Source organism: Anabrus simplex, chromosome 1 (genome assembly GCF_040414725.1).
Source record: "Anabrus simplex isolate iqAnaSimp1 chromosome 1, ASM4041472v1, whole genome shotgun sequence".
NCBI classification, from domain to species: Eukaryota; Metazoa; Arthropoda; class Insecta; order Orthoptera; family Tettigoniidae; genus Anabrus; species Anabrus simplex.
This window is the reverse complement of record NC_090265.1, coordinates 1,342,184,029-1,342,211,710: the sequence shown is the minus strand read 5'-3', so window position 1 is coordinate 1,342,211,710 and position 27,682 is coordinate 1,342,184,029. Positions and strand designations below refer to the sequence as shown.

The 27,682-nt window shown below is 38.0% G+C and overlaps 1 protein-coding gene across 4 annotated transcripts in view; it reads left to right on the top strand.

Moving 5' to 3' along the window:
- The window catches only part of Sec10 (Exocyst complex component Sec10), a 324,790-nt gene that overhangs the window by 273,423 nt on the left and 23,685 nt on the right, over positions 1-27,682 (top strand). For 2 of the 4 annotated variants that reach the window (XM_067137790.2, XM_067137791.2), the window contains exons 13-15: positions 10,062-10,148; positions 10,260-10,362; positions 25,847-26,003. In XM_067137790.2, coding sequence (XP_066993891.1) covers positions 10,062-10,148; positions 10,260-10,362; positions 25,847-26,003 — 347 coding nt within the window. Of the gene's footprint in view, positions 1-10,061; positions 10,149-10,259; positions 10,363-25,846; positions 26,024-27,682 lie in introns of all 4 variants that reach the window. The other 2 variants (XM_067137792.2, XM_067137794.2) reach the window with 2 other exon arrangements.

Below are 27,682 nucleotides of genomic sequence, written 5' to 3'. Positions count from 1 at the left end.
GCAATAGATAGCTTTGCAATACGGTTCTTTTCAAAGAATATCTTTTTTGGAAACCCGACAAATTGTGAGGAACACATACACAGGAAGAGACAGGGTATCATCTGTTAACCAGATGTGTCACTCTCAGTGTACCTGCCCCTGCCATAAAGGCATTATGACCAACTCAACCCGTAAACCATTCATTAATAAATAAATTCTCATAATTCCAGTGTACACTGAGAAAATTCCATAACGCAACAAATTCCTATGTCTTTCTTTAATTATTGTACACTAAAAAGGAATGCGTCAAAATTTCAAGTAGACAACATTATCTGCTTTTTCCGTTTTATTCATTGGCACCAATGATCCATTGTGAACTGGAGTTTGTCGAATATCGGTCTATGGTCAGTTTTGTCTACAGTGCTCAGTGGAAATCATGGCTTTGAGGCAAAAGAAAAAGAGTGACATTTGGAACTTTTTAAAGATTTAGGCGGTGGGAAAGCAAAGTGCAATTTTTGCTCAAAACATATTTCATATAAAAGTGGCAGTACGTTCAATCTCTCGCACCACGTTCGAAATTTACTTCCTACTATGTCTTTATCTATAGAACGGTTTACGCCCGCTCTTCCCTCTTCAGAAGAAATTTTGGATGATCGTAGGTCAGGAGTGGCTTTTATTGCAACTTCTAATGAAGATGATTGTGCAGTCACACCAGCATCAGCTGAGCAAAGCGGAACGCCGCACCACAATTCAGGTCAGACGTCCATTAGTTGAGAAATTGATTTTTTAGTTTTGGAGACAATTGTGGAAAACTACTTGCCATTCCGCATCGTTGAAAGTAAAAAATTTAGGACACTGATTCATAAACTCAATAACGCTTATAACTTGCCTACAAGAAAGACTCTGTTGCAAGTAATTCTTTCACAATTGTATAACATGACGAAAGAATTTGTCAAAGAACCATTGGAGTCCGCATTCTATGTGACATTAACTACTGATGGTTGGACTTCTATGAACAACGATTCCTACTTGTCCATGACGGCTCATTTCATCAAGGGAGTCGAGTTGGTAGCTGTTCTACTGGAATGTTTCAAGTACGACGAGAAGCACATGGCTCAAAACTTGGCTGAAGAACTCATAAGAGTTGCTCGTGAGTAGAAAGTGGAGACTAAAATCATGTGTATTGTTAGCGATAACGCTGCAAACATTAAGGCTGCAATACATCTGACAGCCTGGAGGCATATCCCATGTTTCGCCCATAATTTAAATTTAGTTGTGAAGTGCGGACTCCAGTGTGTTAAAGACATCATTGCAAAAGTGAAAACAATTGTGGACTTTTTCAAACGCAGCTCACAAGCTGAAGGCAAACTGCGAAAAATGCAGGAGCAGATGGGTGAACCAGTCTTGAGTATTAAACAAGATGTGGTAACAAGGTGGAATTCCACCTTCGTTATGCTCGAGAGGATTATTGAGGTCCAACGAGCTCTAATTTCAACAATTGCCTTAAACTACCCTGATCTGCCGCAGCTAACTAGCGATGACATTGAAAAGATTAAGCAAGTTTGTGAAGTGCTCAGAGCTTTCAAACTGGTCACTGAAAAGATGAGCAGTGAGAAACGAGTGACAGCCTCTAAAGTGATTCTGTTGAGCCAGTCACTTAAACAATGGTGTACCCAGTTTGTAAATAACTCTGCAATGTGTATGGAAGTGCAGGAGATGGCTCAAAAGATACTGGAAGCTTTCACAGTAAGGTTTAGGAATAACGAAGAGAATGCCATATTTTCAGAAGCAACAGCAGTAGATCCACGCTTTAAATTACATGGTTTCACGGATAAGAGTTGTTATAACTCCTGCAAACAAGGACTTATCCGCTTCTGTGAAAGTCACCAACTTCCCGTCGGCTCAGATGATGTTTCTCCTATTGCCCTCTCTGATAAGGAGTCCATTCACAGCTAAAGTTTTGAGTATTGTCCGGAGTCCACACCCAAAATGAGCTGCGGTAATTCAAGTGGATAAATTCTTTCAAGAGCCATTGTTGCCTCTGAAAGGAAATCCACTTGTTTGGTGGTCAGAAAGACAACATGTGTACCCTTCTCTCCACAAACTGGCATTGAAGCGCTTGTGTGTAGTCGCTACTTCAACGCCTTGTGAGAGAATTTTTTCAAAGGCAGGACAGACTATAACTGAGAGGAGGAGCCGATTCACAGGAAAGCAAGTGTCCCAGATTTTATTTTTAAATTCTAATTTAAGTGAGTGATGTATTTCGGGTGATGTGCTTTGTGTAAATAGTTTGTACATAAACTTTAGCTTCTAGTTTTATATGCCTAAGAATATTATTATAGGAATGCAGCCGCATTAGTTTAGCGTATTAAAAACTATTTCATTCCATTTTAAGTGATAATTTACGGGCACGAAACAAATGTTGAATAGCCAGTTTGGACAGGCCCTGTGTATTACCAAAGGGCGTAGTTTCAAATGTGGCTTTAAAAACAGACTGGTTACATGTACGTGTCTAAGGGGTGGAGTTGGAGAGGGAAGAGCGGCATGGTGAAGAGCGGAGCGAGCTTGGGGGATGAGCTGAATGTCAAGGTAAGTTCTCTTCACTCTCTCCCTTGACGCTCTCAGTATGAGCGAGTGTTATGTTTGAACGGTCCGCTCTCTTGAAAGGAGCGAGTGGGGAGTTGCTCCACAAAAAGAGTCGTTCATCAGGAACGACTCACTCCTGAGCGACCCAACACTACACTGAAGCCCAACTTGTAGGATTCCAGCAAGATATAGCAGATATCCTGGATTCAGGAGGTCAATTGGACTGTATCGCGATTGACCTGTCTAAGGCATTTGATAGGGTAGATCATGGGAGACTACTGGCAAAAATGAGTGCAATTGGACTAGACAAAAGAGTGACTGAGTGGGTGGCTCTGTTTGTAGAAAGTAGAACTCGGAGAATTAGAGTAGATGAAGCTTTATCTGTCCCTGTAAAAATTAAGAGGGGAATTCCTCAAAGCAGTATTATCGGACCTTTGTTTTCTTATATATATCAATGATGTGTGTAAAGAAGTTGAATCAGTGATAAGGCTTTTTGCAGATGTTATTCTGTACAGAGTAATAAATAAGTTAAAAATTGTGAGCAACTGCAAAATGACCTCGATAATGTTGTGAGGGGGACAGTAGGCAATGGTATGATGATAAACGGGGATAAAAGTCAGGTTGTGAATTTCACAAATAGGAAAAGTCCTCTCAGTTTTAATTACTGTGTTGATGGGGTGAAAGTTCCCTTTGGGGATCATTGTAAATACCTAGGTATTAATATAAGGAAAGATCTTCATTGGGGTAATCACATAAATGGAATTGTAAATAAAGGGTACAGATCTCTGCACATGGTTATGAGAGTATTTAGGGGTTGTAGTAAGGATGTAAAGGAGAAGGCATGTAAGTCTCTGGTAAGACCCCAACTAGAGTATGGTTCCAGTGTATGGGACCCTTACCAGGATTACTTGATTCAGGAACTAGAAAAAATCCAAAGAAAAGCAGCTTGATTTGTTCTGGGCAATTTCCGACAAAAGAGTAGCGTTCCAAACATGTTGCAAAGTTTGGGCTGGGAAGACTTGGGAGAAAGGAGATGAGCTGCTCGACTAAGTGGTATGTCAAATAAATATTAAGGTTTATTTATTCCACCTGACTTCATTGTACATTTCAATACGGACCTAAACATGAGAATTATAACATGTAATAAGTGGTATGTTCCGAGCTGTCAGTGGAGAGATGGCGTGGGAGGACATCAGTAGACGAATAAGTTTGGATGGTGTCTTTAAAAGTAGGAAAGATCACAATATGAAGATAAAGTTGGAATTCAAGAGGACAAATTGGGGCAAATATTTGTTTTTAGGAAAGGGAGTTAAGGATTGGAATAACTTACCAAGGGAGATGTTCAATAAATTTGCAATTTCTTTGCAATCATTTAAGAAAAGGCTAGGAAAACAACAGTTGGGGAATCTGCCACCTGGGCGACTGCCCTAAATGCAGATTGGTAGTGACTGTGTTATAAAAAGGAACCTTTACTGTGAACTTTACACCCACAGTACCAGTAGAACTTGGTTAACTTGAACCTAAAAGATCCAGGAAGACAAATTGAATCAATGACAAATTCAAAATACATAATAATATCACACACTGTATTTACCCGAATCTTGAATTCAAATCGATCTCTACTTTTTTTTTCTCATCATAATCATCCTAATTTCTTCACTCCAGTAAGCCAGTTGCGGTTGTGTACGAGCCGCCTCCAGTTTGTTCTATCCATCCATAGGTGCTGCTCATACATGCGACTCCAGTTCACATCTCTAATTTCAAGGTCCTTCATTATCTGTTTTTCCCAAACATCATGAGATCTTCCTCTTGGTCTCTTCCCAGGAACATCGTGGTCAGTGTATGTTCGAGGAATCCTGTGAGAGTTCATTCTTTTCATGTGACCATACCATTGCAATGTCTTCACTTCTAGAATCTCCAGCAAGCTTCTTTCCAATCCATGCTTAGGCTAATGAGCAGATTTTTTGGTTACCAAAATTCAGTTTTAGCTAGAATCAAGGAATGTACTGTATACTCACAAGTGGCCAAACCTTTTCTTAGCTTTGCAGTAACTATAGTTCCATTTCCAGCACATTAATTCCTCCACCCAGGCAGCATTCCATCTACCTTAAACACTATGTCTTGAAAATTGACTTTTAATAGGGCGTTTTTCCTCCAAATTGAACAATATAATATTCAAGTTAAACACAAATTTTTAACACCATCTTGTATAGGGATTATAGGTAATAAATTTCATATTAATCCATATTGAAGAGCAATATAGTGTAAAACAAAAGCTAAATGTTTCCACCTATTCAGTACTGTTTGTTGAAACTTAAAAGTTTGTAGAACCTTGCTTATCCGTACTTTGCTTAACCAAAACCAGGCTTAACCGAAATGCAGTGGCAAAATTGTATTTCAATATTTTGTTTTTACCCTCTCGTTAGTGGTCGAAATTAGTAATTCTCTTGTTTTAAGTGCTGAGAGGTACTAGGCAAACCTTTACTTTTATATTATGACTTATCCCAGAATGCACATGTAGCACAAAACAAAACAGTTTCTTACCCTCTAGTTCATTCCATGATACATTTTTTCTTGAACAAGCAGGAATTATTACTGTATTATTATTGTTGTTGTTGTTGTTATTATTATTATTATTATTATTATTATTATTATTATTATTATTATTATTATTATTATTATTATTATTCGTCATGAAGATTATGCAGATGACTCTGACCTTGACAATAGCAGTTTTGAGAACAGAGTTACAGCAGATGATGGATTTAATGCATTGGAGGTAAGATTGATTTTGAACAGTACCTCGCACTTAAATTACAGTACTAGAATAAAATTACTATATACATTATTCAGTTGAATAGTAACAAAATAATTGTTTCATTATTTCAGATTGCTTTGTGCTTTGTTGAACAAGGCAATGAATCTACACCAGCTAATGTATTGTTGTTTAAACGGTGGCACGACATAGCTGGACGACAGCGCTGCACCAAGAAAATTCAGAAGAAAATCACTGATTTTATACAATGAGTGACATTATGTAAACATTTTAATGTTAATATACAGTATGAACCTTTGCTTAACAGAGTTTATGCATTTTTATTTAACATTTAACTTCCGAAAATTTACCATGTGTCATCCTAAAAAAAAAAAACATATCAACCGAACTGGCTCCGCCCCCTTTATTTCGGATAAACAGGATTCCACTGTACATATATTTCTCTAAACTAGTTTCGGTCTGACTGATGATGGTCTCTGGTAAGACCAAAACTAGTTTCAGCAAATATATGTAACTTTTTTAAGGTTACAACAAACAGTATTGAATAGGTGGAAACCTTTAGCTTTTATTTTACACTATATTGTATAGAGATGTCAAAGGACTGTGAGAAAAATTTGAATTTTTAATTAAAAACACTCAAATTAACAAAGTTCTACTGTATATTAAAAAAAAGATGAGCAGCAAACGTAACCAATAGGAAAGTATGCAATTTCAGGCAAGTGAATTATAGGTCCATCAGTGAATGCTAAATATCATGGATAAGATATTGTACCAGGAAAAGTTGTTGGGATAAGGATCATGAGAAAGGTCTCGGGTAGCGATCGATTCTTAGGAGCCGGTACAGAGAAAGGAGTTCGCAGAGCGAAATAATAGATGTTATTTTGCAAAATTAATATTTATTCAAATGAATAGGTGCATAAATAACTTTCTTATTATCTCGCATTGAAACTGTGAGATTAATTGGAAATATCTTCTGTTATGTTTATTCTTGAATACCTCAATCAAAATTTGAATTCTCGAAAATTCTTGCAATAAATGAAATTTGAAAAATGAACTTATTTCTTCATGAAATTCGTAAATTAAATATTGTTTCACGAGTCTCTAGAATTTTCTGGAATAAATACCCATAGTCCTTACAGATTATTCTCATGTAAGACCTACAGTCTTTTTAAATCATCCACTGATAATGCCTGCAGTCTTTTCTAAGTTATGCACTTCACAGTCTTAATTGAATAACTTTAAGATGAAATTACTTTAAAGCACCTAAAGTCTGTTCAAATTATCACTTGAAATTGTCACTTGAAAGTAAATTGGCACTTGTAATTAGATTAAGACTTGTAGTTAAGTTAGCACTTGAAAAGGATGATTTAAAAATATTACAGTGCCTCTTCAGTAGGTTCGTAAATGTCTAGTGCTATAAATGGTTTCAAAATAATCACTGCTTTTGATAGTTTGAAAGTTTAACGCTAAATGCACTCATATCACCTGAATGTTTGATGCTGGAACAGGTGAATGTGGTTCTACAAACAGCATCTAGAACTCCATCAATGTTGTCAGCACCATGTTGTACCACGTACCATATCTCACATTGTATCATGTTCCATTTCCCTCGCTGTACCACGTATCATATCCCACGTCGAACCACGTACCATCTCCCACGTCGAGTCAGGTGTTAGGTTGATATGAGGATTAAACACTCGGTCAAAATTTCTGGTGTCACTTAATTGTGAAGAGACACGAGAAAGTTCAATTGACGATTGGTTGTGAATGTTAAAAATATCACTATCTGGTCAAGTGAAAACTAGCAAGTCACTGGAAAACCGTACTCAGAATTGCACTTTGAATCACATTCTATTACGTGAACTTTGAATCGGTCTGTTACATGCATTTTAATCACACACAATTACGTAACTTCAAAGTAATAATCACAAATATCATTTTGGATTTTGAATGAATTAAATCACAGTCTGAAACATTTATGAATTTGAAACAGACATCACAGTTCGAAGTTTCCACAGTTTTAAGTAGTCACACTTCTTAAGCATAGTTCAAGTAATACGAGTTTCTGAAAACACTGTTCATATAATTCAGACTATTTACACAAGAGAAAAATGTTTCTGGCATTCAGAACACGTACTGGTTTCAAAATGAAACCTTAAGTTCAAAGCTTATCGGAATGTTAAGTATAAGTTCAGTCCATGTCCTACACACGCAAGATGTAAATAACTGCTTCTAGTTATTACTAACACAAAAGAGGATATTAAGTGTTATTTTACTTCATTTGGGTTAATGTTTCATGGAAATGCCATAAAATATCCTTAAGGTTTACTAAGTCATTTGGTATCTAATATAACTAATAGTTGGCAAAATTGTCCCCACTCGGCTACGACAAATACTAATTTCCGTGTTCTCGAAATATTCTAAGTTCTGATAAGTCACTGTCCAACATCAAACACTCATTCTCGCACACGCTGAAATTTTGCTAAGTTCGGAGATGTCACCGAAAATAATACAGTTCGACTTGGCACACGCTGTATTTTCTTAGTCCGTAGCACTGCAGAAATTTTATAAGTTATCGGAAATATTACACGCTGGATCTTTTCTAAGTCTAAGCTCTGCTGAAATTTTATAAGTTACTGAGAATAATAGAGTTCAACTTAATACACGCTAGATTTTTATAAGTCCGTAGCACTGCAGAAATTTTATTTGTCTTGGTACACGCCGGATTGTTCTAAGTCCATAGCACTGCAGAATTTTTACAAGTTCGACGACTAACTTTGCGTAATGCGACAGAGTTTCAGGTTCAACACCTGCTCACGGCGACTGTCATAGTAGAGTTGTAGATTGTAACTGATTATACCCCACTTGTCGAGGCTCTTATATACTTCCAGTGAAGCTGGCTCTCTGCTTCTCACGAAAAAATATGTTTCCTTTCCACCTCAATATCTTGGAAATCTGTAGCTCGATTTTATTGAAATTTTGGCCAGTTTACTTTTAAAATACATGCTTCACGGTGGTGTACTTCATTATTTCATAGCTAAAAGGGTTTAGCAGATATAAAAAATGTTCCAGCACTTTAAAGACTGCTGAGCTGGCACCACGTGGATTACGTCATCCGGCTAGCTCCCCGCCTGTGATGTAGTGCTCTCTCTCTCACTCACATAACTTGCAGCAGTATCTCGAACATCCGCTTTGCATGCTGACTTCAAGTGCTAGCGCCTTCATATCGCAAATAAATTACAAATTAAAAATACAATGTGCCAGGCCGTAGGCATTCCTGGTACAATATGTTATGTTCTTGATGTGACCTATATAGCTTATATCTGGCGAGGGACTAAGGAAGATTATGTTTTATTTTTTGAACTAGTTATTTAGTGTCCTTAACAGTGGTGTATGCTGGGATCAAGACTTGGGCTACCATGAGGCTTAGGTTACCTCTTCGATGGTTGGTTTAGTGAGCACCAAGTCTTAAGCGTTTTGAACTGCAGCCAATAGCCAACGGAGTAGTCAAGGCTGCTTCACAAGCTACTGCCCTAGCCTCTGCTACTGTCAATAATAAACACCTGATCAGTGGAGATGGTAGCCTAAGGTTTAGCAAAATAAATTCCTTAGCAGAAGTCTGGCTTTGTGGCTAATTGGATAGAATGCTTGCCTTTGATCCAATGGCCTCGGTTCAATTCTCAGAATCAACCCCCTCATACTCTTAATTCCCCCGGTTTGGGGACTGGGTGTTTATGACATCTTCGCCATTCATTTCATCCTAATTAAGCCACCACCATTATTATTGTTGTTATTATTATTATTATTAATATTAAATACAAATTTTGAATTTTACAGCATTACCAGTGGTCGTACCCATCGTTTTCTGGTTTATTACCTTCCTCGGGAGATCAGTGGTGGTGTGCGACCCATGATTAGGGGGTTCGATTCCAACCAACAAAAGAGAACACTAAACCGGAAAGATTGCATTTCATTTTAGAAGATCTACCTATAAAAAGAAAACTATATTACTCATGTAACAACAGCTCTGCAGTGTCTTCCTACAAGGATGTAGAAGTAAACGGGAGTGAAATATCAGCACTCTGTTATCTATGAGTATGAGGTGAGGAAGTGTATACGATGAGGAACGCATGGTTGATAGCAGTGGTGATCTGACGAACGGAAGCCTAGCACACCTATCCCTCCGGTCTCCGCATCAATCGGACAACCAGTAGCAATACGCGCGAGGTGTGGCGAGGGGAGAGAGATGCAGCACTTGGAAGGCAATACCATTCTCCTATGCCTTGCTCTAGAAATATGTGCGACCTTTTTTCTCATCGCTTTCAAGTTTTGTAAATGGAACAAAGTGCCAGATGCTTACATCATAATGTGCTTTTAGATTTCCATCGTTCTCATTTGAGGTTTTGGCTTCACCGATAGCCTTGGTAGTCCCAGAATACGCCACTGGTCCTTAATCTGGTTTTGTACACTTGTGTTGAACTGGAGTGTGTGTGCCTTCTGATTATGAAACTGTCAGCAGAAGAGTCCCCAAATTTTCAGCTGATCTTTAGTTTATCTTGGCAGTGTTGATCATCGTCTGTTGCTACTGAAGTTGTATGGTTTATCATTCTTTCATTTCCTTTCATCTTGTTCTTTGTGTAATTCAACCAGAAGTAGTGTGTATTGAAAGTCTCAATTGTCTGTGATTAAAAAGCTTCTGTTGTGATTTTTTTGTTAATAGTTCAACACCTAAGCATGGAGATTGCTTACAAAAGAAGAAGTACTTGCTGGAGCAGATTGAACTCAAATTGGACACAGGGCTTGACAGGTAATTCTGGGGAAATTCCCAGAAATCTTTCTTTAAAATACAGGTATGTAAAGAGTAATATTTTGTTCTATGGCTGTTCAGTATAAAAACATTTCCCTCTCTTCTGTACAGGTCCATCAATGCTATAGTTGGCTGGGTAAAGATATATCTGCAGACAGAACAGAAGAAGACTGATTTCAAACCTGAGACAGATGTGGATACACTAGCTTCTCCTGTAAGAGATTGTATTTATTTTTTCATTTGTAGAAAAAGTAAATCACATGTTACTATTTTTACTTTGTCACAGTTTTTTTCATCAACATTATCACAACAGTGACTAACATGCCAGATGCAGATAATTAGGTTTTAAGCAAAGGACTTTACTGGTACTTTTGGTTTTATTTAACAAATTCATAGCCAGAGTGTCTGAAGTATCCATTCTTGGAGCTGGCAAACTCTTTAGTGTGGTACTCTCAATATCAGATCTCATTATCTGTTTCCTAGACTGTTTTGGGATACTACAGAGACATACTAAGCATTAACTTGACCGGATTGTTTGGTTTGATGTAGCCTTCCATGATACTGTATCCTCTTAACCTCAACATAACTATTGCGTGCTGCATCTACTACTCTGAATTATCTGCTATATTAATGTCTCAGCTTCCCCTACTACTACTACTACCCTTCCTCAGAAACCAACTGAAAAAGTCCTCGGTGTCTCAAGATATGCCTAATCAATTTATCTCTCCTCCTGGTCAAATTCAGCCCAATCAATTCTCTTCTCACCAACTTGATCCTGTTTCCTTTGATTCATAATTCAAACTTCCCATCTTACTTTCAACATTCTTCAATATTATCACCATGTACTTCAGCAGGTACTCTGCACGATGGGGGATCTGGGGAAGGCCCAGCTAATGCCTGTAACTTGGCAAAATATTGAGTCGTTACCATTTAATATTGCTTTATTTGTTTTCTATTTGTTTATCATATTAATAATTTTATTAACTACTGTTTCAGAGTTTCCTTCCTTTCTTTTTTTTTCTTTCTTTCTTTGTCATGGTGCATTGACGACAGCACCAACACTGCCTTCTTTTTGGGACAGTAAGACACAAGGGTCATGTCTTTATGAAACCCAAACAGGGATGAATGTTCTTTACAATTAGTATTCGGCTGAAACTCTTTCAGAATCTCTCGTCTGTTCTTACGAATGGTCCCAAAGTACGTCAGCTTCTTCTCAGTGAACAACTTTTCAGTCAGAGGAATGGAAGTGAACCAGTTGTCCTCTGTCACATTTCGATTTGTACCTTGAATGGGCTGGACCATCCTTAGAACGATGTCAGCAGCAGAGTTTGACATTTGGAAGGGACTTCTATCAGGCTGTGTTCCAATGTAAAGCTCTAAATTAACAGTGTTAATACTCTTTGCGCAAACCAAAGCATAAACTTTTACTCCATATTTAGCTGGTTTGTTGGGCATGTACACTTTGAATGGACATTTTCCCCTGAATGCAACCAACTGTTCATCGATGGTACAATACTCACTGGGTGAAAATGAATGTTGAAAATTTTGTACGAACATATCAAATATTTCTCAGATCGGTGCAAATCGGTCTAATTCTCGGCGCAGTGCGCGATCACCTATATTGTTAAACCTAAAGCAACGCAAGAGAAAATGGAATCTTTTTTCGCTCATAGCAAGAAAACATGATTCCACTCCAGAACCACAAGAATTGTCCCAAACCACCAGTGAGCAATAAAATTCCAATGAAGGCACGAATTTGTCTCATCAGTAAGTCTTGCGTCTCTCACGCACAAATTTCTTTTTCACCTCAATATAAATGTTTGTATAAGCAGTAATGGTTTTCACAGTATTAGAATCGAAAAAGAGTTCAAAACATTGAAGCCATGACTGGGTATTCCTAGCACTCCCCTTCGGCCCTGTAAAGTGCATAACAATATAGTTTGCTCGAGTACGAACATTGGGAGCCGCAATATCCTTTCTCCATCAAAAATTATATTTTCCATAGTAAAACATGTTCCCTCGCACGTGTTCCTCTTCTTCGGAAGTGATATCGTCAGAATCCTCCATCACATTTGCTTTGCCATCTATAATTCCCTCCGTCCTCCGTGTCAGAGTTATGGATCTCCTCTGTCACGTGATCCTCCTCCCCTTCATCGCTATCACCATCCACTTCCTATTCTAGTTCACAGCCCTCATCCAACCATTTCACAATACGAAACTTATCACTAAAACCAGTAGATGTCACTGAAACGCGATCACTGTTCGCTATAACATGGATAGGCGCGCGGGCTACATTTCTAGCCCAACCAAATTTGAAGCGAGGTTGTGGAAAGACAACTTTAGTAAGCAGTGCCAGAGCACACTATATCCCGAGAGCAGCGCGATGAAGAAAGGTACTGATAGTCTCCCCATCTTCGGCCAATGAGCCTAGGAGTGGGGGCAAAAACAAAATGGCTGGTCTACACCTGTAGCCCACACACCTAATGGAGGGTTAATTCCTTACAAATAAAGGCTGAAGTAAACGATTGCTTAATTTTAATACTATGTTCTGAAATAAAATGTGATACTTCTTCTCAAGATACAGCTGTGTGTGTGTAAGTAATTTCAGAGGTTAGGTTACGTACTTTCATGTCTTATTAAATTTCAGAAAGGCTGTTCCCATGTATATTTATTCTGGAATTGTTATTATGCTACAGGGAGCTTGAAATATGTTTTCATAATACGTGTGCAGTAAAACTAGGTTAGGTGACGCCATTTGAAGTACCGTAAGAAATTGGAAATGTTTGCCACAAGCCTCTGGAGTGATGCTATTACAGCACAATTTTTAAGAACGAAACGGAAAATGCATGTTCAGTCTATTGGAATTAGAAAATACATGCTAATGAGTAAGCCACTGCTTGGGAAACATCCGCAAAAATGTTTAAACAAACCAATTGCTGTTTCATACCAATTTTAACGTTTTTTTTGTGCGTGTTTAGTATCTTTCCCGACTTTTATGGAAAATCATGCATAATGTTATAAGAACAACCTTAAACCGAAGCGGTTTTGCATTCACTGACAAAAATCTGTCAAAATGAAGCACAAACCGTAACTGCAGTACAGTGTGTAGGGTAAATATCTCCCTGTTTTATTGCTGTCACTGTGTAAATAATGTGTGTTGGTAAAATTTATGTCAATACAGGGAAAGATCTCTGGAAAAGGTGTGCTTTATACTGAAACCTCCATTTAAGGTAAAGCCCCATTTAAGGTTAAAGAAATCAGGTCTCTGTAAAAATATTAAATAGGGGTTCTACTTTAGGTAGTTGGTATACTTTACTTGTTTCCTACATTTAAAAAGAATTCAAACTGATCTCCCAGTTTGGCTTTACCTTGTTTTTCTATTCTTCTGCAAATGATCTGTGGTAAAAATGTATTCTTTTGAAATACTTTACTAATAGTTATCATGCTTGTCAGGACTTGCTTTCATACTTGTAGGGATAACATTTTTTTCCAAAATTGAATTGCACATCCCCTGTCTCGTATATTTGTGTACGAATGGAATAGCTTTACTATGCTGATTTCTCCAAAGGCATTGGTAATTTTTAGGATATGTCATCAAGTGTCCTATTTCCCATTATGCTACTGAATATTTCAAAATTTTGATAGTACTCAGATCAGAATTGAGTCTGACAGATGTCAACATGTTCTCAACCTGCCATTTCTGAATTTCATTATGTACTGTTTGTGTAAAGTTAGCTTTACTGTGTTCAGAGTTAAGATGACTTTTTTATTTCCAAGTGAACCATTCATACTTCTTTACTCTTTGGCACTACAACCCTTGAATGGTCCTTGAAAACTTCTGCCCACACTTCTCTATTCCTTTGCTCTATTTCCCATCATCTAACTCCCATCCTCAGGTTATGATCTACATTATCTGGCCACCTGGTTCTAGACCTGACTCTCATTCAACATCCTCCTAGTTTCCCTTTGAAAACCTTCCTAGCCACCCTATCCTCTGGCATTCTTTCCACATGGTCCAGCCATTTCAGTCTATTACTTTTAATTTCTGAAATAGTATTTGGTCTTTTCTACAGTTTTCTGATCATTCCATTGCTTCTCACTCTTGAAAAATCTGTAATCATTCACTGGACCATAAATTTTTCTAAGAATTTTCCTTTCCCATTTGCAATTTTTTTTGTCCATTTTTACAGGTATATTATAGTGTTATAAGTATTACATTTGTTTCAACTGACTGAAAAGCTTAAAAGTTCTGTTTCCCATCTCCTTAACAGTTCCTCATTCGCATATGTCATTGTCCATCTCTACAGGTCTCACCACAATACTATACATAGTTAACTTTAGGTTTCTGCTGAGACTTTGTGCTTTGAATACTTTGCCCAGAGCAAAGTAATTCCTATTACAAACAGCTGTTCTTGTATACTGTATATCTCTTCTCTTTCATTATCTGTAATACCGTATTTCTCCAAATCCAAGATTTTTTCCCCTCAGAATCTCATGTGAAAAATCAAGGGTAGTCTTTCATTCGCGACCTAACAGTAAAAACACAACTGGCAGCTACCACAGTAATCACGCTCCTTCCCATCACCCCCACACGTGCACAAAACTAAAATTTCTAAAAATCAGAGATATTATAAAATGGATTTTCTGCTAACCAATCATACAATTTCCTTTTAAAATTGCTTAAAGGAGTGGACCGTGCAGAATGTGGTATCTATTAAATAATCTTAAACAACTGATTTTATGTGAATGAGCCACTTTTGACAGCCTATAAATTGGGATGACAATATCTGCTTTGCCCCGAGTATCATGAAGGTGAAAATGTTTCCTAGTACTGAATTCATTTATGTTGTTTTTAACATATGTTGAAGAGGCATAAATGTACAAATTTACAAATGTTGGTAGTTTAAGCTTAATGAAAAGAAGTCGACAGTGCTCAACTGCACCAGCCCTACACATTGTGTGGACAATCTTTTTATGTATTAGAAAAATATTATATACTTAAGAAGAATGGCCCCATAATAACAGTCCATAAGTAATGTGTGACTGGAAGAGACCAAAATATGCCATCCTTAGGTAGTCACTACTACCTAAATCCCATAGTCCCTCAAATAGGTCACTCGTGATATTTTTTTTTACAAATATGATCAATTTGTGCTTCCCAGTTCAATTTGGCATCAAGTATGAAAACCCAAAAGTTTGACTGACTGACTTTCAATATCTTTGGATAAATCTAGTGTGAGAAATTGAGTTTTATCCTGATTGCACAACAGCCTATTGTATGAAAACCAATGCATTGCAGTTGCAAGAGCTTCCTGTGACATCTGATTCAAATCTGAGATGCTCTGGTGTTTTGTAATTAAAGTTGCATCATCCGCATAGGATATAAGAGCATTAGCTGTGACATTTTGCAGTAAATCATTGATTGCCAGAATGAATAAAAATGGACCAAGGACAGAGCCCTGCAGCACACAGTTGTAACTTTCTTCAAAGCGGAATACCTATTTTTAACTTGTTATTCAAGTATGACTTGATTATGTGCAGTGAGGGATACTAGACACCATACATCTCAAGCTTTGCAAGTAAAATGTCATGATTAATACAATCAAATGCTTTACTTAGATCACATAACACCAAAGAGACGGCCTTCTTGTTTTCAAAACCTGTTAATGTATGATTAACAATTTCAAGAACAGCAGTAGTAGTACAGTTACCTTGTCGAAACTCAAATTGACTATCATATTATGATTTTCAGGGATGTTTCACCATTCAACACAATGTAAAATATTTGAAATTTATTAAGCGAAGACCGGTTTTGACTCCCTTGGAGTCATCATCAGTTCTTGCAGAGTAATTAAATCAAAGGGAATCTCATAACAATCAACATGAGAATTGCCTAAATACATCTCAATAGGTTGAGATAAAACATAATGACAAAATTATATAACACAGTGACAATTGCCTAAATACATATCAATAGGTTGACATAACCTCCCGATGGTATCACCACCTTGACGAAGGCAAAATACATTTTGCCGGGTGTTTTGGAGGCTTGCGTGTTCAAATGATCCTTAGAGCTATGCCGGCGGGAGCATATGCTCCTGGTAGGGCCACCCAAGCCGGACAGGTCTAAGGTGATGATCCAGACTAAGAGTGATACCCTGGTCCTCCAGGTTGGGGGTTGGTACGTGGGGCTAACAACTCCACTACCACAAAACTACATATTGTTCAGAAACCAAATCAAGATAACCGGACGGTTCCAAACTTAAGACGACTAAAGCGCGCTAAATGGCAACGATATGGATATATTGGAACATGGAATGTGAGAAGTATCTTTCAGGCCGGGGTTAGTAGAAAATTGGAGGAGGAATTACTTAAATATCAGATAGATGTGGCAGCATTACAGGAGATAAGATGGAAGACAATCGAGGTGACAGATCTACAGCACTACATTTTGTTCAATAGTGGGGAGGAAGAAAATAGAATAGGAACAGGGTTTATGGTCAAGAAATCGGTCAGTCATAATGTGATTGAATATGAAGCAATAAGCCCCAGACTATGCCGGTTAAGATTGAGAGGGAGATTGGCCAACATATCACTAATTAGTGTCCATGCACCAACAGAGGATGCCGATGAGGAAGAGAAAGAACATTTCTATGAAAAAATGGAGCAAGTATATGACAAGTTGCCCAAGTACATGGGCGCCCGCAAGGGGGGGCGCTTGCCCCCCCTGGAATTCTAAAGATGTTGATGTTCAATTGTTTAATATCATACCAGATTATTTAATAAACTGAAATTACTGACAGTCATCTAGCATATGTTATAACTGGAAGTTTCTGTAAACAATTTAATGTTGCTGACGTTATATTGGTTTTTATATTCAAGAAAATTGTTAATGTGCCCCCCCCCCCCCCTGGAAAAGATCCTGCGGGCGCCCATGCCCAAGTATGATGTTAAAGTTGTCCTAGGGGATTATAATGCCAAAGTAGGCAAAGAGAAAGAAAACCACCCAGTGGCAGGATATCATAGTAAACACCAAGAATCAAATGAAAACGGGTGGAAATTGATTGACTTTGCCTTTAGCAAGGAGCTGGTGATTAAGAGCACATGTTTTCCCCATAAGGAGATCCATAAAGAGACATGGATATCACCGGATGGTCTGACAAAGAACCAGATAGACCATGTGCTGATAGATGCGCGACATGCCTCCAATATAATGGATTTGAGAAGCATGCGTGGTGCAGACAGTGATTCAGATCACATACTGGTGAGAATCAAGTTCCGAGAAAGACTGGCAATTAAACCCAGGGACAGAGCTGAGCAGAGCAAAATCTATAATGTAGAACTGTTGAGGGATGAGATGAAGGAGGAAGAGTATAGAGACCGGCTGCAAAGAAAGCTACAGATGGGCAGAAACGGAGATGTGGACATCAACACAATGTGGGAGGAAACCAAGCTAGCAATAAATACAACGACGCAGGAAGTACTTGGAGAGAGATGGAAACAGAGTAGAAATAAATGGTATGACGAAGAAGTGGATAAGGTTCTGGAAGAGAGAAGTCTTGCCCGACAAAGAATGCTACAGAGACCCACTTGAAATGATATTGCAGTTTTTAAAGAGAAACGGAGAATAGCAAAGATATTGATAAGGAACAAGAAAAGAATAGAAGAAAAGGAGAGAGTGGATGAAATGCAGAAGAATTTTGAAAACAAACAAGGCAGAAAATTCTTCCATGGGGTTGGACAAGTAAAGAAGGGATATCAACCCAGAGTGAATATGCTTAAGGATGAGACTGATAGACTCATTGTTGGGAAAGAACGAATTCTGGAAAAATGGTCAAAACAGTTTGAAACATTACTTTCTGTCAGACCAATAAATGAAGAAAAAGAAGGATCAGACCGTATGGAAACTTCAGAGAGAGATGAGGAGGGTGAATATGGAGATGAGTGTGAGGAGGAAGGGATGGATGAGGAGAATGGAGATGAGGATGAAGACGATATGGGATCACCATCGATTGAAGAAATAAGAGATATTATAAAACAATTGAAGAGCAGTAAAGCCCCAGGGAATGACCTCATAACAGCAGAAATGGTAAAACATGGAGGAGAAGTGTTGGTGAAGAAAATACACGAGATAATTAAAACGGTATGGGAAACAGGTACAGTGCCGGAGAACTGGACACTAGCAAATATATGTCCTATACATAAGAAGGGGTCACGCATGCAATGCGAGAATTATCGAGGTATATCCTTACTGAGTATAGTATACAAAATCCTCTCTACAGCCATAACAAAGAGAGTTAGTAGTAGAGCGGAAAGAATTATAGGGGAGTACCAAGCTGGTTTCAGACCTGGAAGATCGACGATGGACCATATTTTCACCATGAGAATGACTCTGGAAAAGACATATGAATGAAACGTTCGACTAGGGCATCTTTTTATAGATTTTAAACAAGCCTATGACAAAGTTAAGAGATCGACATTGTGGGAAACAATGAAGGAGTTTAAATTCCCACAGAAGTTAATAAAATTGACTAAGATGACCCTGGAGAACAGCAGAAGTCAGGTAAAAGTGCAGGGAAGTCTGTCAAGATCTTTCAGAACCGAAGAAGGCCTAAGGCAGGGAGACCCCTCATCACCAGTGTTATTTAATCTAGTGTTGGAGAAAGCTGTAAGATCAGTAACTACTAATCCGGGTGGTAATATTTACAATAGACTGATCCAAATTTTGGCTTATGCAGACGATGTGGTGATATCTGCTAGAAGTAACGAGGCACTCACAACTGCCTTGAGGGAGCTGAAAGATGCGGCTGGGTCCTTGGGCTTGGACATAAGTGAGGCTAAATCTAAATATATGGTAACAGAGAGAAATGGAAGGAACACTGAAAAACTCCAAGTGGATGGTTACACCTTTGAAGCAGTAGATAGCTTCACATATCTTGGCTCAGTAATAACATCAGAAAATAAAGTTGAGAGAGATATTGTAAATCGAATTAAGGCTGCCAACAGATCCTACAGGGCACTGAATCCCCTTCTGAGAAGTAAAAACTTAAGCAGGAAATTAAAACTGACTCTCTACAAAACAATAATTAAACCAGTGCTTATGTATGGGAGTGAGGCATGGGTATTGACTGAGGCCACAGAGAGGAGATTAAATGTGTGGGAAAGGAAAGTACTGAGGAAGATATTTGGACCGGTGAAGGAGGGAGATTTATGGAGAATCAGAACAAATGAAGAAATAAGATTATTGTATAAGGAGCCGGACTTGGTGACATCAATCAAAATGAGACGAATTGGATGGTTGGGGCATGTACAACGGATGGAGGAGGGAAGACTTCCAAGGAAAGCACTGACAGGACACCCTGGGGGCAGGAGAAGGAAAGGTCGGCCCTGGATGAGATAGCTGGAGGATGTGGAGACTGATCTGAGGACCGTTGGAGTCAGGAGGTGGCGTAGGCATGCTGAAGACCGGGACGACTGGAGAGCTGTGGTCAAGGAGGCCAAGGTCCTTAAAGGACCGTAGAGCCATGGAGTAAGTAAGTAAGTAAGTAAGGTTGACATAAACATAATGACAAATTATATACACAATGACATGAAATGCTTGGCACTTTAAGAAAGTTCTTGGATCTGGGTTAAAAATACTGCCGCGTGTTTGTAGAACATGGAACAGACTTGTCGGTCTTGATTCAATCAACTTGAAAACATATGAACTGGTTGAAATAAAACACATTTGACAATGAAACATATGACAGATATAGAAATTGCTTTGCTCTAGGTCTCATAATCTTGCAGTGCTTTTGTAGTGTATGGATCAAACTTGTTGGTCTTGTGGAAAGCTGATGTTAAGAATAGTTGGTAGTTAAAATTAACTGAGGAATTGGGGGAACATCCTTCGTTGTGGAACATCTGCTTTTGAAGTTGAAACTCTAGTCTACTATTGTTGTTGATGTAAGAATTGATGTTGTATGGCCTTGGTTTATGGCACAGTATCATTAAAGGTGGATGTCTGAGAAAAAAGAAAAGAAAAGAAATGAGAAACTAATGTGTGTGTTCGGGTTTAATTATAAAGTGATTTGAATAGTACTTACTCCTTTGTTCCCGCTCAGGTTGACCTGCCGTTAGAAGAGTAGGATGCGCTCTGTTCGACTGTTTGTGTGTATGGTGCTTATTGTTGGCTATGAGAGAGAGAGAGAGAGAGGGGGGGGGGGGTGGCTTGCTTTGGGTTGGTTGTGGTGTGGAGGGAGTGTGAGAGAGTGGGGGAGTGATTTGTTGTCGCGGCGTTCTGCCTAGATATGTCTTGAGGATAAGGGGATGGGTGGCCTCGTAAAGAATGTTTGTTTTTTTGGTGTATTTGTTCAGATTGTGATAAAAATTGACTTGGTGGTCTAATGATATGTAAAACATTTCCTTGATATTGAGTAGAGGAACCATGGAAAAGGGACAGTGTGCAGTACATTCGGAGGTATCAGACCGGTTTTTGCTTTCACTTTTGACTGCTGGCTGCAGTTGTGTAGTGGATATGGCTTTGGTCTACTAATCTCAAGTTAGTGGGTTCAAACCCGACTGAGGTTGGTGGCTTTTAAGGGTGTTTAAAGGTGACAACCCCATGTCGTTTGCTTCCGGCTCATTAAAGAACTACTGCGGGACGAAATTCCGACACCTTGGTGCCTGTTAAGAATGGACGGACGTTAAACAACTTGAATTAGTAATAACTTTTGACTCAAAGTTTCTGGACTATGTTCCTTATCTCACATTGATCAATTTGCCATCATCCCTGAAAGTTTGTAACATCACAGATACACCCTGTATATATTCTTCAAAATTTTCTTTTTCTTCTTCACTGCCAGTTTGTGATACATAGCACTGAATGATGATGTTCTGGGAAGAACCTAATTTTAGAACGATGTGAAGAATCCGATCAGAAGCATATTTTACTTCTACCACAAGATTTTTCATTCGATGATCCATAATATCAACTCTGTTTTTTGTTTGATCTCTATCTGATCAGAATAGATGATATCCCTCAGAGTTCTTTTGATCCTTTTCCCTTCCACTTGGTTTCACTGAGTTCCAGTATGTTGATGTTCCTTGTTTACATTTGTCTATTTTGCTAGTTAGTGTCAGAATGTTTAGCATGGCAATTTTGATTAAGGTCTCATATGAAGTTTTGTGTTTTGTCCTCTTTGGTTGTGATGAAGCATGGAGGGTTGATTCATAATTAATATTATAACCAAGTGGAGAAATAGTAATTATTTTGGTGATTACAGTATTTTCTTTCATCTGAGGCCTCGTTTAGTTTTGAAAGCAATTCCAATTTACTCAGAAGGTGACTTGGTGGTCCTATCACTTCCGAAGATTTTTCTGTCAAGATTATCTCCCTTAGCCTTTAATAGTCCCCTATCAACCTGCAAGGCAACAGGCCTTGAGTCAGTTCTCAGGGATCAGATATTGCCTCTTCCAGTATATCCACCGCAACAGTGATTTTCGCTTCCACCTTCACATCCGTTGAGGTTTCCACCTATATCCCTGGTCATGTGTTCTGTGTTATACCAAAATAAGGGATGTTTAACTTATGACTAATCTCTAATCTTCAATGCCATCCAAGAACCAGAAAGAAAGAAATATCATGGTAACAGATACAACATGGTTAACCAAGTCACTTAATTAAATTTATGGTGGATGGACTTCATATTATTTAGAGTCATGATAATTGTGATTCTGTCATCTACAAATGGCCATTATCAGAAGAAAATCTATCACCAATTATTCAAAAATATCAAATAAATTGCACCACATCATAACACCAAATAAGTTTCACACATGCCACTGTAATCTGATGTAAAAAATTATTTGAAGGATTTTCATTGCCGAATGTTATTTAATCTTTCATTCTTCACAGTCAGTCAATCAATCAATACTGATCTGCATTTAGGCAGTCTGTTGTCTCACCAAACATGAAATTTGAAAGAAAATACAGTATTACAGTGAGAAATTGAGAGCAAATAAGGCATGGATTCTCCGCCACAAAACTAAATAAATTATGTTTACTTCTACAAAGAACTGATATTAAATCTACCCCATTTATAAAGGTTGTTAACTTAAATTTTTCTCCCATCTTGGATGGCTGGAGATTGTCCTCGATGATCATTATGGATGAGCTGCTTCACGTCTTAAAGCTGTCAGCCTCAGTTCCACTCTTTGGACAATCATGTTGAAGGTGTAGTTCCAGAAGACAAAGAACTCCATCCTAACTCCAGTTCATCCCACGTTGAAATCCTCTCGGGATACTTATTGTTCATTTCTCCAAAGGTTTCTTCGATATTCCTGTATGCTTCACCTAAGTTTCTTACAATCATAAAATCTTCAACATCTTTACAAATCGGTTTTAGCCACACTTCCTTAGTAATCTGACACTTTCTGTATACTTCATTTCTTGTTTGCCTATAGTCATTTTTACGCTTTTTAGTCTTGTATTTTATGAAACACAAAGAACTTATTATCCCTTGTAGAAAAGTGTGTTCCTAGGATAGCTGAAGTTTATACAGAAAGAATAAGTAGAAGTTCTCAGTGTTGCTTGGTGGTGGTGTTGTCTGCTATAATACATACTTTATGGAGAGAATCTCGGACTCGAGGACTGAAACCTCTAGCATGAAATATCACCAACCAGGAAGTGAGCCCTGGGGTAATCAGAATTTTGACATCCCTAACGTCACACAGAAGCCGGTCATTCAATTGATGTCCGTAATTGCACCACATCATAACACCAAATAAGTTTCACACATGCCACTGTAATCTGATGTAAAAAATTATTTGAAGGATTTTCATTGCCAAATGTTATTTAATCTTTCATTATTAAACATGGTACATATTCACAATCAGTCAATCAATCAATACTAATCTGCATTTAGGACAGTCGCCCAGGTGGCAGATTCCCTATCTGTTGTTTTCCTACCTTTTCTTAAATGATTTCAGAGAAATTGGAAATTTATTGAACATCTCCCTTGGTAAGTTATTCCAATCCCTAACTCCCCTTCCTATACATGAATATTTGCCCCAATTTGTCCTCTTGAATTCCAACTTTGTCTTCATATTGTGATCTTTCCTACTTTTAAAGACGACAGTTAAACTTATTCGTCTACTAATGACATTTCACGCCATCTCTCCGCTGACAGCTTGGAACATACCACTTATTCGAGCAGCTCTTCTTCTTTCTCTCAAGTCTTCCCAGCCCAAACTTTGCAACATTTTTGTAACGCTACTCTTTTGTCGGGAAATCACCCAGAACAAATCAAGCTACTTTTCTTTGGATTTTTTTCCAGTTCTTGAATCAAGTGATCCTGGTGAGGGTCCCATACACTGGAAACATACTCTAGTTGGGGTCTTACCAAAGACTTACATGCCTTCTCCTTTACATCCTTACTACAACCCCTAAACACCCTCATAACCATGTGCAGAGATCTGTACCCTTTATTTACAATCCCATTTATGTGATTACCCCAATGAAGATCTTTCCTTATATTAACACCTAGATACTTACAATGATCCCCAAAAGGAACTTTCACCCCATCAACGCAGTAATTAAAACCGAGAGGACTTTTCCTATTTGTGAAACTCACAACCTGACTTTTAACCTTGTTTATCATCACACCATTGCCTCATTAATATTTATCATGAGATTTTACATGGTGAAGGCACTGGAGTCAAGCTACAGTTCAATTCTAGAACAATTATATACCATTACAAAGTAGACCACTTGAGAAGTCGGCTGTTAAATATACCGTAACATATTTATTTTAACTTAGCAAGGTCATCACTAGCCTGTCCACACACAAAAAAAAATTACAAGAAAGAGTTGCAAAACTAAACTCGTTTGACAAGAGTCTGGCGCAATCTCCACTCAAACACGTAAGTCGCAGACAACGCACTTCATTACATCAAAGATGTCACTTCGCACAGAAGCAAAACAGTGTTTCGTTAACAGGTTTAAAGTTCAATATAGCTACCTTGTGTACATTTTTAATAAGGAACCAAGCACCACCGTGTAGGCCTACTCCATCCTCACAGCTATAAAACAGTGTATTCGGCCACTCTTTCCTTTTCGACTCTTTAATTGCTCATACAGTCACTTTATATTTCTTCCATTCCTCTTAAGTTTTGCAGTGCCCCAGGTTTACCCAGTATTTTCATATTGCTTGTTGCTAAATACCAATTCATATTCCTTTTCCTTTGGCATGGTCCTTTACTTGATACATCCATTTGGCTTTTATTGTTTCTTGGTTCTGTAAAAAAGGTTTTGTTCTGGCATAGAGTTGTTGGCCCTAGCCTTTCGAGACCCAACTCCCCTACACTACAAGGCAGGAGCATATTCACCACAACCCTGTTAGCCATAATTTTTCAGGGTTCCTGAAGACCTTCGTATCTACTGTAATGGTCCCAGGGCACACCTAGTCCCCATTGTAATTTACCCTACAAACAGTCCCTTACTTCATGACATAGACGTTGGGTTAGTCTTCTGGAAGATGAACTATTATATTATTAGTAATTCATATCTTCTTATATCAAGGCTTTTTTTTTTTTCCTCCACTTGATATGTTTTCGAATCTTCCAGTGTTACATCAATTTCTCTGAATACATGCTGAACTGTTAATCAGCATTTCAAACAGTCAGAATGCCTCTCTAGTTCTTGTTCATTTTGCTCCTCCAGAAGGATGTTCATCACAAAATTGTACAGAATTGCTTAGACTTTTGCTTTGACTGTGTGTGTAAATCATTATTTCTGGAAGTTTCTGTTTTAATATCTTTGTAAATTTTCTCTCTTAAAGGAGCTTACAAAATTCTTCTAAGAATCTTACAACAGATCAGAACAAATGTTTCAGTCAACTAGTCAACAACTGCAGACCATAAACAACTACTTTGAACAAAAAATTAAAAATTTTAGAAGGTTGTTGGTGATTGAGAATTTAGAGATTACATCTTGCTTGCAAGCTAGTATTTATGTACCTATTGTTCGTTTCTCCAAAGGTTTCTTCGATATTCCTGTAGGCATCATTTACATTTCTTACAATCGTAGACTCTTTAACATCTTTACAAATCTCTTTCAACCACTCCTTGTCCTTAGTAATCTGGCACTTTCTGTATACTTCATTCTTTTTTTGCCTATAATCATTTTTACCCTTTTTAGTCTTGTATTTCATGTGTGGAGTTTATCAGTCAGGTCTAGTATCTCCTGAATTATCCTACTTCATCTAGTAGGAGATAAACTATCTACTTGACTTTTATCAGCAGCCCCTACTGATCTCATTGAACTATACACTCTTGATCTGTTATATTTTTTTCACTCTCTACAGATAGTCCTAGTGTAACACTTTCCTTGAAACTTTTTCTCAGTTCTGTTTTAATCAACGTGAATGCCATCTCTGCTTTCTGACCTCCTTCAGTTTCTTCAACATGAGTCAGCATTTCATGTCCACTCAGTTGTGATCAGAGTCTACATCTGCTTCTGAGAAGGTTTTGCAATTCAACACTTAGTCTCTGCCTATCTGTTATAAGTTCTATTTGGTATCTACTTGTATTTCCAAGTTTTGTCCATGTATTTAATCATCTCTTTTGGTTTCTGAATCACGTCTTAGCAACCACTAAATTTGCTGTATTCCTGTTTTATTCACAAATTTAAAATCTGATCTACCATTCTATATTTTCAGGCTTGTCTTGCTGTAGTGCAGTATGTGGGCAGCATGGTGGAGCAAATCCGGGATAGCCTTGATGGAAAGAATGTGGAATCTTTAATGATGGAATTGGGGAGTCGTTTCCACAGAGTAATATTTGAACATTTGCAGCAGTTCCAGTACAACTCTGCAGGTCAATATGTTGCACTCAAGGTCTTACATATTTATATAAATTTTCAGTAAAAAATGCATAAAATAATAGAACATGAGGGTGCTACAGAATGTTCCAAAAATATTTTATTGATCTCTGAAACACCTGTCCAGAAACACACTCACCCAGTTTTTGGTTATCAAGGAGGTTTTTCCTTAAAGCTAGAGGGTTGATTTGAGTGTTTTTGCATGCTTTATTCCTTCATTCAAAACATTTTGTTTACATATGTACAATTGCTATGAAGGCATAAAAGGTTACAGTGTTTATAATTCAGGGTGTATCAGAACTATACCAACAAAAAAATGTGGGATGTTCTTAGTGTTATGTTATAGTGCAATGAGATTGGTGGAGAACATTTTTCTTTTCAAGAAAATGAAGTTACTTTGTTATTTCTGGGTGCACAATTCAAATTGATGAACTTGCCATATTTGCTTTGCCAGAGAGCCAGCCGCTGCCTATTGCTGTGCACCAGAGGAGGGAAGGGAAATGGGAGACAGAGGAAATGCTTGGTGCGAATACCCAAGTTCCTCGTTCATTTCACATAGTAGCTTCCCAGCCCCAGTAGGCAGTGTACAGTTTGTTCTGCACAAATTGACTACTGTGTGAACCCCATAGAAAGGGAAGATGAACAGGCAGCTTTCCAGGTCGTTCATGACACCGCATATCCTGAACAGAGTCCAAATGTCACTACTACACCGTTGTGAACTGTGCATCGAAGTAAGAGGGAGGCATATTGAACATCTACTGTAATCAAACCATTCATCATATTGTTTCCTTCATTCACTATTTCATTCCACTTATAATATTGTGAGTGAAGGAATACACATTTGTGGGGTGGCACCATTGTATCTTTGAGCATGTTAAATAATAAAGAACGTTACTGCGACGAACAGACGAGAGGAGAAATGGTCTGGTGCATTGACTGGCAAGTGTATCTTAATTGCAGTATGTTCTTGTACTGTGTGTGCAGTTACAGCTTTTTAATAGATGAACTGCGGATATTGCCTGTAAGAGACAACGGCAATCCTGTGCGAGTCAAACGAGGAAACTTGCGCTTACGCAAAGCATTATCTCTGTCTCCATCATACATCCCTCTTTCCCTCAGCCCCCCTCCCTTCTCTTCCCTGAAGCATGGCAGCAGTTTATGCTCTGTTTTTAATTATGATTCAAGTACTAGTTTGCTAAAAATGATTGATAATATGTTTTCATATGCATCCAGAAGTAATAAAACCACCTAATTTTCTCTGGGGAAAAAAAAATTCTCTGTCATTCATATTGCACCATCCTTCTTAACATAACATGAAGTGCATCCCTGATCTTTTGTTGGTGTAGTTCTGATACACCCTGTGTATGCACATTTAAAATGTTGCTGCATATTTAATTTATTTCTGTGTGTGCATATGAAAGCATATTATTAAACATTTTTAGGAAAAAAGTGCTTGAATTGTGATTAAAAAGACAGGATATTGAAACACACTGCAGTGTTATTTATTGCATTTTACCATGAAAACGATGTCTTGTTTTGTCACAGTTTTGTGGGAAATTCCCCAGCAATCTAAAAACTCTTTGGAAATATATTTTGGACTTTGTCAGTCAGTTATTTGCTCAAGAACCAGCAGGAAATCCTGACCAAAGCTGGTAGTGCACCCCTGCTGTTTCTG